Consider the following 17,971-nt stretch of genomic DNA (forward strand, 5'->3'; position numbering starts at 1 on the left):
TAATATTATTTTTCTTTTATATTGTTATTCAAATAAGAGATATTCTTTTAATAATTTACAACTAAATGAACAAACATGACATGAGCGTTTCTTATGAGTTCTGTCTGCTTTCCTATTTAGATGATCTACCTCTGCTGGAGGGACTTTTTAATAGTCAGTGTAGAGTCTGTCCATGTTCCAAGGACTGTCCTAGATGCTGTACACAAGTGATCTGGTTAAATCCTCTAGCATAAGGAAGTTCCTGTGGACATCTGTATTTTACTGATGAAACTGTCCATTGCACTTCTAAGATTTGTATTTTAAAATATACTTTATGCTTTATTTTGTGTGCGAAGAACCTTTGTAATGTCATTATTCTCTGTCCTGCCTGCTGAGTGAAAAGTTGTTATTTTCCTTATATTAAGTACTCTGAATAATGAAAAATAATTTTCTCCTACCAATACCAATGCAACCCAAGTCCAAGCAAGTAAGAGCCGAGAGCATTGTCAGTGTTTTCCTCGTCCAGAAAGGATGCAAATGGGAAGACAGATCCTAGGTTAAGGAAGGGCTAGTGTTTGTTGTAGATACTAGGAAGTAGTCTAAGAACCACCTGAGAAGTGCTTGTTATTCCGAGTAGAATAGGAAGATGGGAAATGTAGTGATAGGGTTTTGCTGCTCAAGCTGCCTCCTTGAACCTGCTGTTCTATGGTCCTTTCCAGTAAAGGAGAAGTTCTCTTGTCAAAGGCTTCTGCTAAACTGGATGTTTCTACACTCATGTCATTACTAACCCCTGATCTTTTAGTTCTTGTCAATGCACATTATTTTTAATATCTATGGCTAATTTTTATAGTGATCCTTTTCTTTCATATCTATGTGTGTGTGTGTGTGTGTGTGTGTGTGTGTGTGTGTACACACACGTTAAAGTGCCTTCCCCCATCTTTTCTTGTGATGTTTTATTTTCCCATTTTTGGCATCATTTGCCTTACAATATCTTATGCAAATGCCTTCTTCCCATATTTATATTGATATTCTGGTAACAATGATTAATTTTTAGCCCAGATTTTTCTGATCACTCATAACACATCTATATTCTTGGTGCTACTTGATATATTCCACAGATAACTTTCAGGTTTATCATCTGCAGACACGTCCTTAAACCTTGGAGTAAAATTTTATCTTTAAACCTTGTATAATATTTTATGCAACAATGAAATTATTCTCTTATCTCTTAAATAAGAATAGATTAATCTATTGTGCTGCCTTTCTAGACTTATTTTTATCTATACCTTGTAAGTTTTAGAATCATTTTTTTTCCTAAAACAAAGTGATTCCTGGTTTTAACTTTAATTTGGGCCAATGTTGAATGCCAAAGTTTTGCTTTCACACAATATGTTTCCATGTTTGTCTTTCCAGAATGTTCTGGAGTTTCAGGGAGTTGGAGTGTTTCTCAGTCTGCTGACTTCTTTAAGACTTTTGCTTAGTGAAAGCAAAGATTATGAAAGATGAATCCCAAACTGTGATGAAACATACATGTAACAGGCGTGTTTGCTTTCTCTGTCTCCTTACCTCTTCCCCGCCTCTCCACAGTTCTGCCTGGGAATTTGAAGGTCCAACCATCATCTATTGCCCTTCGAGAAAAATGACAGAACAAGTTACTGCTGAACTTGGGAAACTGAACCTTGCCTGCAGAACATACCACGCTGGCATGAAAATTAGCGAAAGGAAGGACGTTCATCATAGGTTCCTGAGAGATGAAATTCAGGTGTGCAGACCAACCATCTTTCTCTGAATTCTACACAGAAAGTATACGTATCTGCCAAACATTTATGTAACCGATATTTTTTTTAAAAAAATTGTTGTATTAAGCACAGTTTCATCATTCTGATAAAGGTAATGACTGTATAGTGAGATTGGATTTAATAAACCCTACAGCTTAGTGTAAATAGCAAAGACTGTCATCTGTTCCTGGGCTACACAGAGAATCAACACCAGTTCTGTCAGAGTAGGTTTTGTAATGAGAGTGGTCATCAAGAAAGCTGAAACCTGAGAAGAGTCTTAAGTATGTCAAGTTTACCAGGTCAGTAGGCAACGAGGGTTGTAGAGTCCCGGGAAGCAGCAGCAGGAGCAAAGACACACATGAGTGCATCCTGGGCTCAGAGAGGAAGAGCCTGAGGTGATCGGAGGAGAAGATGAGCGGTGGGAATGGCACAGTCAGGGGACACAATGAGAAGGTTAGACACTCTGAGGAAGGCTGCATTGGATGGTTGGCCAGCTTAAAGATGAGAAGGATCCCCGGGTAATGGTGCTCGCCTCCTACCAGAAAGCATCTATTGTCATTCTTCCTGTAGGAACAACACTAATGCTTATGAGAGATTTTTGTGCACACTTATTAATGCTTTGATTACTTTAGCGACTGGGTACTTTGGATGCATCTGGCGTACTGCCTGTCTTAGGTACTTCTCTGTTGTACTACTGACCAAGGCAACTTACAGAAGAAATAGTTTATTGGGGCCTACAGTTTCAGAGAGGGGGTCTGTGGTCACTGTGGAGAGTGTGCAGCAAGCAGGTGGGCATGGTGCTGGAGCAGCAGGTAGGCATGGTGCTGGAGCAGGAGCTGACAGCTTGAGCACCATGCAGAGAGAGCTAGCTGGAATGGCATGGGCCTTTGAAATCTCAAGGCCAGCCTTTAAAGCCTGCTCTTCCCAACAAGGACACACTTCCTAATTCTTCCCAAACAGTCCTCTCACCTATGGATCAGTGTTCAAACATATGAACCTATAAGGGCCATTCTTGTTCAAACCACCACACTGCCAATGTATAACTTGATTGAAGCATTACATTTATATATATTAGTTTTTTGAGACAGGGTTTCTCTGTATAGCCCTGGCTGTTCTGTGGAAGCATTAATATTTTAAAAGAAGGCTTAAAAATCTTTAGTGATCTTTCATTACAGTTAATTTTGAAGGTTATCTATGTACTTACCTACCTACCTACTTACCTACATATCTATATTTGTGCACGCCCTGCTGAATTTTCTCTTTCTAGTACAGGAAGTCATCAATTCGAATCCATATTATAAAAATTAAAGTTTAGATGAATAGTTGCATTCTAGGTAACACGAGGTAGTGTTTTGTCTAACAGCTGGACCGATAGAATCCTTCCTGGTCATCATTCAGAACCCTCGCATATGCTTTGAACCTTTCCCTTTCTGAGCACAGTGAAAGGCATGTTGTCATCAGTGTAGAATTATCTGGACTCTTAGAGCTGATTACTTTTTGTTGGGTGTTCGTTGAGTGCCTACTGAATTCATAGATGTAATGACTTCTAGATAGCTACTTCCCGACCATTTTACAGTGGATTTTTACTGTATGGCAGGCACAGAGGCTGACCTCTGTAGCTCTTCATATGTTAGACTGATACGTAGAACCATTTTCTGTTTTACAATTTTAGAAACAGAGGGAATTTCCTTTATGTCATATATACTCAAATCCCATGCACATTAGCTTTCCATGATTTGTTTATAACTGTCTGTTCTCAAATTTTATCCCAACCCTTAGTTTTGTCCTTCCTACATTTGCCATTTTAAGGTGTCTTTTTAAAAACTGAAATGATGAATAACTTATTTGGTAGAATAGCTTTCATTTATATCTAAAAGTTTATAGGGGCAGTGTGAAAATCTGGTTAATAGATTAGTTAACATCAAATGAAAGAATAATCCGGTGAAGCTTAGAATTCCACTGGTTATTGACTGCTCGCTGGACTGAGCTGTTAGAATTCCATTGGTTTTTGACCGCTAGCTGGACTGAGCTATTAGAATTCCACTGGTTATTGACCACTACTAGCTGGACTGAGCTGTTAGAATTCCACTGGTTATTGACTGCTTGCTGGACTGAGCTGTTAGAATTCCTTTGGTTATTGACTGCTAGCTGGACTGAGCTGTTAGAATTCCATTGGTTATTGACTGCTAGCTGGACTGAGCTGGCTTCTTTGCCCAAAGCTTTTGCTTCCCACGTCTGTGCCATTATCCCCGCTCCCTCACCCATCCTTTGCGTGTTTCCTATGCTCTTCCTTTCTCCTTTCAGTCAATGTCCTGGGCCATCCTAGAACATATCCTATTAGCAACACTTATTTTACTGTTGTCTCTTCAATGAGGCATCTTCTCCCCTCCCTTCTCCCAAGCCTTCACTCTGACTTTGGAGGTGTTTATTGCTCTACCCTGACACAATTTACTTAGACTGCTATCTTAATTTATTGTCAGTTTTTATGATTCCCTATTGACTCCCCACTAAAAATGCTGGAAATTCACCAGCCTTTCCTCTGTGTTCCTGCAGCCCTGGACCTCTTTCCCTTCGCCTGTTGGTTTATATCTTAATTCTGCTTAAATGTTATGTGGTTATCAACTTAAGCATCTTACCTTTAATTTTTATAATATATGGTTATGGTTCTCACATATATTTTTATATTCTTGTTATTAAAGGATTTTTTTTTTCTGGGTATTTATCCCTAATTCTCCTGTGAGTTCTTTCCAACCATATGAACTTTATTTTGGTAGGTTCATTCACATTAGGTCATTTGACAGTTTTATCCTCTTGGTATTATACCTGTCTGTTTTTGTTTTTGTTTTTGTGCTTTGTTGTTTTCTATTGTACCCATCTTAACAATGCTTCATTAGCTGCATTTCTCTTTGCAGTAGTGAATGGTATTATACTTAGATTAATGCCTGTCATCAGGAGAGGACACTTGGAACTTGATAATAATACAAAAGTTTTATTCACTATAATAACTGTTTCTCATAGCTTCGGGTCTCCAGAGAAACTCCTTTATTTGCTCCTTCTTATAGAGATGAAGAGAGATCACATTTTTTTTTTCTGAGACAGGGTTTCTCTGTGTAGCCTTGGATGTCCTGGAACTCACTCTGTAGACCAGGCTGGCCTCGAACTCAGAAATCTGCCTGTCTCTGCCTCCCAAGTTCTGGGATTAAAGGCGTGTGCCACCACTGCCCGGCCAGAAATCACATTTTTATAGCCACTATTTATCCAAATCTGTATTTGGATAGATTATCTTTTAGTCCGTAAGTAAAGTTATATTTAATTTAGTTTTACACTGGTGGGCAAGCTGCTGTTTTATTTTGTAAGTTTTAGTTAAGTTGAAATGTGATTCTTACTCTGTGTTGTTGTTCGTTCTCAGTGTGTTGTAGCTACTGTAGCTTTTGGAATGGGCATTAATAAAGCTGACATTCGCAAAGTCATTCATTATGGTGCTCCTAAGGAAATGGAATCCTATTACCAGGAAATTGGTAGAGCTGGCCGGGATGGACTTCAGAGTTCCTGTCACTTGCTCTGGGCCCCAGCAGACTTTAACACATCCAGGTACAAATGCTTATTTTTTTCACCTTACAAATCCCTTTTTCCTTTCCAAGAAAGTATTTGAGGGAGTATCCAAAATATCAAGTGACCCCTGAGTATATTTAAAGGGGTTGTCACTGGAAAGTGAGCAAAACGAACAGAATATCCCTGAAGAGTGTTTTTGGTAAGTCTTCCCACATAGCAGGCGATCCAGTTGGAGTTAGCAAGATCGGTACTGCACTTGGACGTATAACATAGGTCTTAGGCATCCTGTCCTATTGTGCAGCAGTGAGCAGTTCCCACACTTCAAATCCTCCAGTCATATGGCTCTAGGTTTATTTAAGTAAATACCATGTGTCCAGTGCTATAACGGTGGCTATTCTAAAAGATGTAGCCAATTCTTGTTTAACTCTCTTTACTGTTGTTTCCGTGATTAGTTCCTTAAGTGCATGCCACTGCTTATAGACTGAAAACTCACCTGGTTGATAGTGCCTAAATAATGTAACAGCGTAGTGTCAGAGTGCTGTCAATAAAATAGTATATGTCCATGGTTTAAATTCAAGGAAAGGGAAACTGCCTACTTAAATACTAACTAAATTGTAACTTACATCCTGTCAGATTATATTAGAAGCAACAGCTTCAGTTTCCAAAATCATAGGGACATTATTTACCAGTTATCTATCTAGAGGGAACCAGGAAAAGAAGCCAGTGCAGCTCAGCCAGTGAAAGTGCCAACATACAGGACCTTTCCGTGCTCCTCCAGGCCGATGAGTAAGCTAGGCACTGGTAGCTTTAAAAGAGTAGGATTAGATAAGTAAAAAGGGTTGTTATAAAATCTAAGATTTTGCTAGGAATAGTCAGTATATTTTACTTTGTAGTAAGTAGAGCTGAACTCTGATCCCCTGAAAGCAAGCATTCTTAGCCACTGAGCCATCTCTCCAGACCAGGCGCCAGTCTTTATCCAGCCTTTTAAAAACTAATTTAAAGTAAGTTGGATAGAACACATCTCTGCAAGCTACTATTAAATTTGGAATATATCAAATATCACTTGGTTAAGACCAGATCTTATTTTGTGTATTATGCTAACATGCTGGAAACATTATAGGCCTGAGTTGTATAATGCAATCTCACCCGTAGATATAGTGTTGGTTTATGTGGGTTTTGAAAGATATGCTGAGTGGTTTATCTCATTAAGATTGATCAGGAAATAATAGTTGTGCCAGAATACCCATGCAATTGTTACTTAGTATCCACGGTGACTGGTTCTGAGTTCCTTAAGATAATCTCCCTATACACGAGGCTCTTATACAATATAGTATTTGTATACAGGCTGTGTGTGTACTCTTCTACATACTATCTTCCTATCTCACATATAACATCTATTATAAAGTAATTAATGTGTAAGCATTTAGTTTTACACTGTAATGTTTAGAGAATAACAACAAGAAAAATGTCTCAATGTGTTTAGTACAGATGCAACTACTGTAAGCCCAATTGGGGTTTAACTTGGGGTTGACTGACTCTCAAGTGCTGAACTAGTGGGTGCAGAGCTGAAACACTCGATCTTTTAGTACAGATAGGCTACTCTGTGTATCAGAGACAAAGGAGAAAAACTGTAAAAGGATAAACAGGATCGAGCCAAGGATTAAGGGTGAGTTTGTACCATCAAGGTCTTGAACCAGAAGAAAGCAGTGAGAGTCTGGGTCTCAGCTGTAAGGGTCATTGTAACTTATAAAGTTGTAGTCTCTCGTATGCTAACATTCTGTGACAAGGGAAGAATCTTGTTTGAGGGATCATGCCGTGATTTTAACTAACTAATGTTTATTTGTTAGTTTTGTGATGCTGGGTATCAAATCTGGGCCTTCCTCATGCTAGACAGCATATGTAAGCCACATCCTCAGAGATGATTATGTAGTTTTATGTTCCCTTATTGTGTGATTTTTGTGTTTCTTACTGCCGAGCCGTAACAAGTCTGTGTCCCAGTGATTATGTTTATTATATTTGTAGTCATACCCAGTAGTTACTGCCATCTTTTGTTTCAAAGTGAAGAACTTAGAGAATAATCTCTAATAAATCTTTGAATTCTCTTAAAGTTAATGATTTTAGAATTGTTAGAATTTATGGGTTTTTTGGTGAAATAAGTTGTATTGCTCATTTAATAGTAGCAAAAGAAGAATAAACTAATAAATATTTAATTGAGTTTCTTTTTCTCAAATGAGCATGTAAATGAACATGGATGAAATCAAATAAATATATTTCATCTCAATTCAATATACTAAGATATAGTTCTGAGTACTGTTGATTCTATCTCTGAAGGACAAGGAAACTAAATGAAACTGATTTTTTTTTTTTTTTTTTTTTTTACAAATCTATTAAGTATGGGCTTGGATATTAGCTCAGGTTAGTGTTTTTAGTTCAGGGAATTTGGAGGAGAAAACATGTGAATGGTGTTATCCATTGAGAACATATCTTTGAATAATGGATTATTTGTACATTTGAATTTTCTAGAATAGAGATTGTATACAGATATTTTGATTAATCAGAAGGCTGGATATTACAAACATTAGTGAGCGAAGTCCCTAATGATGAAGTTCAGTATTATCATTTAGTTCTTGTATATTAAATCAGAATGTTATATTGCAATATCTAAAATTCATTTCATGCAGATTTTTTTTTTTATTCTTGGAAAGATGTGGAACACTGCCTGGAAGATTTCATGGCCTAATGCAATAGCACTGATGTTTAAAGATATAAACAAACATACTGGTACTGTTATTTCACAATTATAAACAGCTTCATTATTGTGACCAAAAAAATTCATTACAACTCACCAAGGAAAACAGTCAATTCTAATACTTTGACTCCTGTCCTCAAGGGCTCCGCAGTGCAGAGGGACAGCTTTGGAGCTGAGCTGTCCTCTGAAAAGCCAGTAGGAGTAGATAAAGGTTCATACTGGAGTGATGGGGATGAAGGCTCATACAGACTAATGAGCCTCTTTCAGTTTTCCTGACATAGATATTTTAACTTTCTCAGAGACCATCCATTAAAATAAAAGATGAATTTTCAGTGAAAGGTCCAGGATTCATGTATTAGAAGGCTTACTAGAAACTGTGATGAATGAGGTCTGTAAATCAAAAGGAAACCTTGAAAGTTATCAGTGGAACTCTCTTGTCCAGGGCATGATTAGAAAGAATGCAGGAATTTAGGGGATAGACATATTTTTATTGTGATACAGTAGGGATCTTATGGGTTAAAAGCAAAATAATAAAATTAACAGTATAATTTTAAATATTCTTGTGATTGTTTTCAATTGGCAGGAATCTCCTTATTGAGATTCACAATGAAAAGTTCCGGTTATATAAATTAAAGATGATGGTAAAGATGGAAAAATACCTTCACTCCAGTCAGTGTAGGCGACGGTATGTATTACCTGCTTTTCCAATTGGAAACATAGGTCTTTAGCTGGTACTTTTTTTGTTGTTTGTTTTTTTGAGACAGGGTTTCTCTGTGTAGTCCTGGCTGCCCTGGAACTCACTCTGTAGACCAGGCTGGCCTCGAACTCAGAAATCTGCCTGCCTCTGCCTCCTGAGTACTGGGATTAAAGGCGTGTGCCACCACTGCCCGGCTAGATGGTACTTTTTTTTTCTTAAGTTAATTAAAAGTGTTTTTAAAGAATGTTTGCTGTATACATGCTAAACATTAGGGCAGGCTTATTTTTGTTTAAATAAATTAATATGAAATAATGATGAGCCAAGTAAATACAATAGTGGTACTATTGTGCCATTTTGGGTGGTGGGTGTAGTATGTCTATATTTGTTCTTTAATTTAAGATTTTCCCTTCATCAGAATCATCTTGTCCCATTTTGAGGACAAACGTCTACAGAAGGCCTCCTTGGACATTATGGGAACTGAAAAATGCTGTGATAATTGCAGGCCCAGGTAAAAATATCTTCCTGACGAACCTTCTAGAAACTGTCGATTCTCTTTCTGTTCAACTCCTGCTTCATTAAATTTTTGTTTGATATGAGTATTTTAGGGTTTTTTTTTTTTTTTTTTTTTTTTGAGACAGGGTTTGTCTGTATAGCCCTGGCTGTCCTGGAACTCATTTTGTAGACCAGGCTGGCCTCGAACTCAGAAATCCGCTTGCCTCTGCTTCCTGAGTGCTGGGATTAAAGGCATCCTATTTTAGTTTTTTAAAGTGGTATAGTTACTTTATATAAAATAAAACAAAGTGATGAGGTTTACTTTTATATAATAAAGTCTTAAAACGGTAAGCCTAGTTAGTCAATAGTTGCTTTTCAATATGATTAGCCTAAAAATACTCATTAAAGGCATAATTTATCAAAATTGATTTGAAAGGCATTCTACTTGATGTTTACCATAAGGGCAAGTACAATTATGCAGATAGTTTTAAAAAAATGAAATAGAAAACACTGCAAAAACACTAGCCAAAAGAAACCGTATGTTACTGTTTTAGTATTTAGTGGTATGGACTTTGGAGCAAAGCATGCTATCAGGGATGAATCAAGACACCGACCAGTGTAAAGTATCAGCGTTCTGCAGAGAAGTGGCACCAAGGAGAGAGCAAGAGGGGCAGGAGAGGTGTGAGATGGAAAGAACAGGACAGGGGTCACGGGCATCAGTGAGGTGGCAAATCTTAAAACTTGTAGCCAAGATTTGGTCTGGACCCTGCGTCAGGCAAGCGCTAATGTTAGTGTTGAAACAAAATTTATTGCCCAGCAAGCTTGTTTGTACTAAGGCTTTCAACCCAAAGAGGGTAATTATTGGGCATGATTTCCATCTTTGAAGTCATCTGATCATAAATAGTATTCACATCTTCAAAATACATTTGCTGTGGCATCTAAATTATTTTCTGATCAAACAACAGCCCCACTTTGACATGCAAGCTATACAGCCCAGAAGACATAATCCCAAGTGGGCACAGCCTGCACATAAGAACCACAGAAGCAGAAGGCGGGGGATCAGAAACCCACGTGTATTAGGTGACGTCGGCGGCGTCTACTTACAAGTCAGTAGAATTAATGGACAAGAATGACTAGGGCTGAGGGGAGCGATGGGCGTGTCTGCAACGGCAAATTCAGAGGTTCAGACGGGAGATCAAGAGGCTGAGACCAGCCTGCGATGCAAGTGATCTCAAAAAGATCCCAGGTCCCATAGTGAGACTGTGTCTCAAGATACCGAGAACAAAAGCAAGCGTAAGACTCAACAGCAAGCATGACCCACCCCAAAGCCCCCAAACAACCCCCTACCCCCACCCACTGACTCTATGAGGAGATGAAGGAATGAAGAGGGTGTCAGCAAACCAGTTCTAATTAATTTCTTGAAAGCATTTCAGCAATTTGTTCCAATGGCAGCTTATACACATGTGTTTACATAAAGCTAACCTTGACAAATGAGGAACTATTCGATTTGGATCAAGTATGCTTTTTGCTTTAATGGTGTCAATCTAGAAAGCAGCAGTGGGAAGAATAGAGAAATCTCCAAACCCTTAGAAACCAAACAATGTACCTCTAAATAATCTTACAGCCACTCAGAAAATGTTTTGAACCAATGAAGAAGAATATGAAGTACCCAGGATACAGCGAGAATGATTCTGCAAAGATAATTTATAGTGTTAATACAACATGAAAGAGCACAGGTTTCAGACGCATAACTAGCATTCACTTTAAGAAACGGGCAAATATGAGGAAGATGAACAGGAAGGGAGTTATAAAGAGAAGTGCGTAGATCAATGTCGTAGATGACAAAGCCAATAGAGGGGAGTCGGCGAGCTCACGGGTTCGATATTTTCCAAGACTGATGGGAAAGGGGGAGGACAGTACCAAGATCAAAATGAAGGAATTTCACTGCGGACCCCGTGAATGCTCTGAACAAGCCGGGTTACTGGAAATACTGCAGTAAAACTGACCTAATGGTCCAGCTTCTTAGTGGGCTCGAATTGACAGTGCTCAGGCATGGTGACACTTAGGAAGAATACTCCTCTAACTGTTATAAGGATTGAGTTCTTCCTTAAAAACCTCTGAAAAGAGAACTCTCTAGCCCACATGGCTTTAGTGACAAATTCCAGCACCAGAAGAGGGCATCAAACTCATTACAGATGGTTGTGAGCCACCATGTGGTTGCTGGGATTTGAACTCAGCACCTTCAGAAGAGCTGTCAGTGCTTCACCACTGAGCCATCTCGCCAGCCCTCCAGCAAACATTTAAATGAGGAAATATCCCTGCTTCTGTAGTGTGGCTGCACATGCACACTCTCTGAAAGACAGAGCTGTAGGGAAGATCAGCCGCTGGCAGAGGTTAAAGGCGGGGAGAATAGATCTGAGAGCAGAGCATTCATTGGGTCTTGATTGTGATGAAGGTTCGACGGGTCTGCTTATAGGGATATGCACGCTTTATTATACTGTAAATAAAATAAGTGGTGCCTCTTTGAGTTAATCGTGTCTCTAGGTACAGTAGCTGTATGTCAGAAGCAGCACTGTTAGGGATAGAAATCTAAAGATGTTTGGAAATTAGTGATAACCACAATAACATATATTTAAGGTGGTAAGATAATGTATAGGTCATACTTCATGGGAACTTGATAACTTTAAATTCTCTGAAGAAAGTCACCTGAGCATCCTACTAAAGAGGTAAATGGGAGAATAAACCTAAGGCAGGGGATTTCTTCTTTAAATCAAAACATAATAGCTTTAACCGGAATACTGACTGCATCCTTATTGCTACTTTAAAGATCTATGTGATGTGGAAAGTAGTTGAATTTCGTAATTGAATATATTAGTTGATAGTCTCTAAGGACTTCTTTTGTTCTCAAGCTAAAAAAAAATCCTCATTTACATCAGTGATAATTTTACATCTACTTGGAGGATGACTAAGGAATTTAACTGCTGAATGTACCAGCAGAACAAGCTTATAGGCTCGGTGCTCTGTTGTAAAATTATTAGGGTTCAAACTAACATGTTACTGCATAGCAGCTTTTAACTTAAAACCAATTTTACCCTTTCTGGTGTAACGTAGCACAAGCTTCCGTATTTACATAACTGATCATGTGGAGCTGCCCTAGCTGGGATGCTTTCCTTGAGCCTGGCATCTTCCCAGTGCCTCCATAACATTTAGCTTCTGGGTACCACCAGAAAGCGCTGTCTGTAGTGCCGTATTGTTATTTGTGTCTCATACACATAGATCACACACATGCCCTTGATTGTAGTAAGCTTTATGTGTAGCGTTGGAAGTGTCAGACACATTTGAGAATTTTTTGTACGTGGTTTATGTTTGTATCTTTCTGTTTCTAAGGGAGCTTGCTTTTGTCAGTGTTTTCTTAGTCTGTTCTTACTTTCCTTCAGGCTGAATCATTGCCTTACTGCTAACAACTCAGAGGGCGCATCCCAAGACTTTGGGCCACAAGCATTCCAGCTACTGTCTGCTGTGGACATCCTGCAGGAGAAATTTGGAATTGGGATTCCGATCTTATTTCTCCGAGGATCTGTGAGTGTATCTGTGATAGCTCCTGGGACCGTTTCTGACAGTGCTTTCCACTGTGTGGCTGTAGCTTTGGCTTTCTTTAGATGGCTAACTAGCAACCCGGAGACACCGTGAGTTCCATCCTAACCCTGCATTCATTGCCTTGGACAAATCTTGTCTCATGTCAGTTGCTGTTTTGCTATGTTGGATGCTGGCGGTCAGCTGTGTGCTGCAGACTGAAAATAGCCTATTCGTTTACCACACTGCAATTGCATTAGTCCCTAGACTGGTTTTTCTTAGGATACTTAGGGAAAGTTAACTTCCAGTGTGTCAAGGGACTGGTAGAACAAAGTTGCAGCTTCTGATGCCCAGATACGATTATGTTCTTTGCGCAAAACTTGAATTTCAGGGATTATGTTGTCAGAGACTGGGTTCAGCAACAGTGCACAGCAGCATAGTCTCCCTCCGATGGTGTTTTATGTCAGAAGTACTTAACATTCTAAGAAAGGGCTTTTGTTTGCTTTAGTGGTTTACCCGTGAATACCTGATTTAACTGGACTCCTTTCTGTTTTGAGTGATTCATGTGGCCTCATTATGCTGCCAAATGTCACTTACAAAGTGACAATAATAAGGTACAAATACACGTACAGAGCTGGTTTTCTGTAGTCCTTCTGCTTTTATGATAATTTCATTTCTGGATTAAGAGTCTGTAAATTTAAGAATTGTATATTAATATCACTTAAATAAACCAAGAGTAGAAGAAGGCAGAGTACTTTGTAGATGGATCTGTCTGCTTATTTAAAACATGCTTTAGAGTAGAGGTTAAATGTTCATTTTGTATATAGAATTTTAAAATAATTTAGGTAAGCATTTGCTGGTTAAATACTCAAAAGCTTCATGTAAATGCTTTTGCTTGTGCTTGTTTGTGCTTAGAAAGTAATCGATGGAGTGAGTTATGAAATATTTTTAATGAAACACATTGAAAACTTGTACTATCCTTTCAAGTGTCAGTGCTTTCAAGATAATGGAGTTTAAATTTTTGATTTTAAATGGCAAAAAAGCGTATAAATGTAACAATAGAAGTGTTACTTAAGCAGTTTTTATTTCTATCAGCTCTGCAAGAAATCTCAAATGCCATTGAAATACGTACATTCATTTTCTATCTTTGTCACCTTTAAAACCCCTGAAGCCAGTGTGAGTATTTAATTTATGAAAAGTGTCCTTGTTTTGGTTTGGTACGATCCAGCTGTATCCAATATCAATAAATAAGTTTGTTTCTCGTCAAACTTTCAGTGGTCACAGGAGGGATCAGGTTTCACTTATTATTTGAAAACCAAGTCAGACGTCCTCTACCGGCAGTGTCTTCTGGGAGTCCTCAAATTAAGCAGTTCATCCTTAGTGAAACTTTATACTACCCTTGCTAGCGCAAAGTGTAAAGCTTTTAAAAAGTATCACTTAATGAAAATGTGTAGATGCTAACAATAGTGAAAATAAGACAAGTTTCCTTTCTCTGCTTTCAGTGACTTTGATATCTATTGGGATATCGGTGAAAAATTATGACTGTAATTCTCTTGAGAACTGAGCAAGTTGTTCCCCTTAACCAATTTAGGACAAGCTAATACCTTTGTAATTTTAATTTGTAAGATGATATATCAAACTGTCTTGGAGTTATTTTGAAGAGATGATTTTTATAAGCATAAATTCGGTTTCGGTAGTGCTTGATTCTCTCCTACATGTTTTTTTAATATTATAAACACTTAATTTATCCATAAATTTGTTAAATTGAGTTTAAAAATTTGTTTTAATGTGTCTAATTAGAAAATAACTAAGATTGTCTAGAGAACTTTGTTTTACCTGACTAAACAGTTCACCATGTAAACATCTTTGACATTGCTCAAACATGTCATAACATAATCAATAGCCATAATTTAAGGGAAAAAAAAACACCTTGATCATTTACATACCAAGATTAGCATCTTCCCAAATGCCTTATCCAAGTGCTAATCTTTATCATGGCCTCAGGAGTAGGTACCACTTAATATTTTAGGATGAGTGTATATGCACGTGTTCAGGTGCTCTCAAGTCTGTGTGTGCACGTGAACACCAGAGGTGGACATTGGATGTCTCCCTCTGGTACCCTCCATTTCATTTGTACTCTTTTGACACAGTTTTTCACCAAACCAGGAGCTCAGTGTCTTGGTTAGACTGGCTTGCCATTAGTCCCTGACATTCTCCTGCCTCCAGTTCCTGCCAGCCAACACTGTAGTAACAGCACCCGACTTGTCTTCTTAAATTATAGTTTACTGGCGTTTCAAGAACATCATAACGGATGCAGTGTATTTTGGTTATAATCAACCTCAATATTCTCCCAGCTCTTCCCAGACTGATCCCACTGCCTCTTCACCAATCCCAACTTTATGACCTCCCCCGCCCCAACTTCCCCAGCCATGGGTATGGGCATCTGTTAGAATGTGGTCAACCTATCAGGGGCTATGCCCATAAAGAATGACGATCTCCCTGAAGAGCCATCAGCTGTGAATAGTTGCTCCCCAGGAGCTCCTAAACCCTTTTCTCCATCCCTTGATGAAAATTTTGCTAACTTGGTTCTGTGCAGGCAGCCACTGATGCTGTGGATTAACGGGTGCAGTGGTCTGTAATGCCCAAAAGACACTGTTTGCTTCTGGTTCTACATGACCTCTGGCTCTTACAGTCTCCTTTTGGGATGAACCCTGAGCCTTGAGGGAAAGGAGCGTGACCCAGGTCTCCCATTTGTAGATGGACACTCTATATAGACACATATCCTCTGTGCTGTGCTTTGACCAGTTGTGAGATTCTGCGTTAACCGCCATCCACTGCACCAAGAACCTTCTCTGATGAGGCTTGAGAGTGGGACCAATCTATGGCTATAGGGACAGGAACTTAGAGACAAGTATAATTCTATGTCAGTTTAGCAAAATAATAGGAAGAGATTCACCCCTGGGGCCGTGAGCTCCTTGACCAAATGTTCTGGCCAGGTTTACAGCATCATGTATGGAATGGGTGTGGGAGCAGTAGGGAGAGGATGGTACTACTTAAATCCTGTCAAAAGTGCTATGATATTGAGGCCACTTTTGTACCCATGGGCATATCTGCCATGCTGGTTGTCATTTTAGTGTACAGGGTTAACAACTGGAGAAGAAATTGACTTTTTCTTCCCCAGTAGCCTGCATAGCACCTTCTGGTATTGTGAAAGCCAGCCAGCAGAAAGGAAACTTCTGGGCCAGGCCCAGCGTGATTTCTCCATGTTCTATGGCCAAAGCACGTGGTGTCTTTAGCAATATAGCCTTACCACTAAGTTCTGGTGGGAAACCAAGAACAGTGGCAGTGACCTGTATTATTTGGGGGTGGGGGTGGGGCATCTGTAGGAAAAACTGAGCAACAGTTTGAGAGGAGGGATCTCGCACTGGGCTATTTGTTTGGTGACCTGTGGCTTCCTTGAGTAGCATTAGCTTTTATGTAGCCTAATTCCAATTAAACTCTTATAAAATTGTGTGTGAGTTTAGGAAGCTTATAAATAGTAAGTTTCCATATGGGTTTTAATTTTTTTTAAATTTTATTTTGTGATTTTACTAATTCGCTTTACATCCTACTCACTGCCCTACTCCTGGTCACTCCCTCCCACAATCCTTTCCTTATCCCTCCTTCCCCCTTCTCTGAGAAGTTGGGCCCCTCTGGGTATCCCCCCACCCTGGCACTTCAAGTCTATGCGAGGATAGGCTCTTCCTCTCCAATTGAGGCCAGACAAGGCAGCCCAGCTAGTAGAACATATCCCACGTACGGGCAACAGCTTTGGGATAGCCCCCACTCCAGTTGTTTGAGACCCACATGAAGACCAAGCTGGACACCTGCTACATATGTGTGAGGAAACCTAGGTCCATATGTTCTTTGGCTGGTGGTACAGTTTCTGAGAGCTCCAAGGGTCCAGGTTAGTTGGCTCTGTTGGTTTTCCTGTGGAGTTCTATCCCTTTCTGGGCTGCAACCCGTCTTCCTAGTCTTCCAAGAGTCCCCAAGTGCCATTCACTGTTTGGCTGTGGGTGTCTGCATCTGTCTAAGTCAGCTGCTGTGTGGAGCCTCTCAGAAGACAACATTCTCCTGTCTGCAAGCATAACAGAATATCATTAATACTGTCAGGGATTGGTGCTTTCCCATGGGATGGGTCTCAAGTTGGACCGGTTATTGGTTGGCCATTCCCTCAGTCTCTGCTCCCTCCTCTGTGCCTATATTACTTGTAGACAGGATAAATTTTGGGTTGATAGTTTTGTGGGTGGGTCGGTGTCTTTATTGCTCCACTTGGGTTGCTGCCTGGCTACAGGAGGTGGCCTCTTCAAGTTCCATATCCCCAGTGTAGTAAGTCACAGCTAAGGTCACACCATTAATCCTTGGATGCCTCCCTTATCCCAGGTTTCTGTCTCATCCTGTAGATGCCACCCACTTCCCCACTTTTCCTTTGCAGATTTCCATTCATTCTTATGCCCATCTAGCTCTCTCCCTTGACCTTCCCTACACCCAATCCTGACCTACCATCCCCCTCTGCATCCCCCCTCCTAGTTCCCTCTTTCCATGTGCCTCTTATGACTATTTTATTCCCACTTCTAAATGAGATTCAAGCATCCTTCTGCCTTCCTTCTTGTTTAGCTTCTTTGGGTCTATGGAGTATACCATGGCCCTTGTATTTTTTGGCTAATATCCACTTATAAGTGAGTACATACCATGCATGTCCTTTTGGGGTTGGGTTACCTCACTCAGGATGATATTCTCAAGTTCCATCCATTGGCTTGCAAATTCATGATGTCTTTCTTTTTAGTATCACATTTTATCCATTCTTCAGTTGAGGGACATCTAGGTTGTTTCCAGCTTCTGGCTATTATGAATAAAGCTTTAGGAACATAGTTGGGCATGTGTCTTTATGGGATGTTGGAGCATCTTTTGGTTATGTGCCCAGGAGTGGTATATCTGGGTCTTGAGGTAGGACTATTCCCAGTTTTCTGAGAAACTGCCAAATTGATTTCCAAAGTGGTTGTATAAGTTCCCCTCACTCCACACCCTTGCCAGCCTGTGCTATCTTTTGAGTTTTTGATCTTAGCTATTCTGATGGGTATAAGATGGAACATCAGTGTTGTTTTGATTTGC

At 39.6% G+C, this 17,971-nt stretch overlaps 1 protein-coding gene across 3 annotated transcripts in view; it reads left to right on the plus strand.

Annotated features, from left to right (window-relative positions):
* Wrn (WRN RecQ like helicase) overlaps positions 1-17,971 on the plus strand; it is a 146,993-nt gene that overhangs the window by 90,479 nt on the left and 38,543 nt on the right. For all 3 annotated transcript variants that reach the window (XM_029480716.2, XM_029480718.2, XM_029480717.2), the window contains exons 19-23: positions 1,567-1,741; positions 5,167-5,348; positions 8,642-8,743; positions 9,171-9,263; positions 12,685-12,826. In XM_029480716.2, coding sequence (XP_029336576.1) covers positions 1,567-1,741; positions 5,167-5,348; positions 8,642-8,743; positions 9,171-9,263; positions 12,685-12,826 — 694 coding nt within the window. The remainder of the gene's footprint in view (positions 1-1,566; positions 1,742-5,166; positions 5,349-8,641; positions 8,744-9,170; positions 9,264-12,684; positions 12,827-17,971) is intronic.

Source organism: Mus caroli, unplaced genomic scaffold (assembly GCF_978045245.1).
Source record: "Mus caroli unplaced genomic scaffold, Mus_caroli_1 scaffold_10, whole genome shotgun sequence".
NCBI lineage: Eukaryota > Metazoa > Chordata > Mammalia > Rodentia > Muridae > Mus > Mus caroli.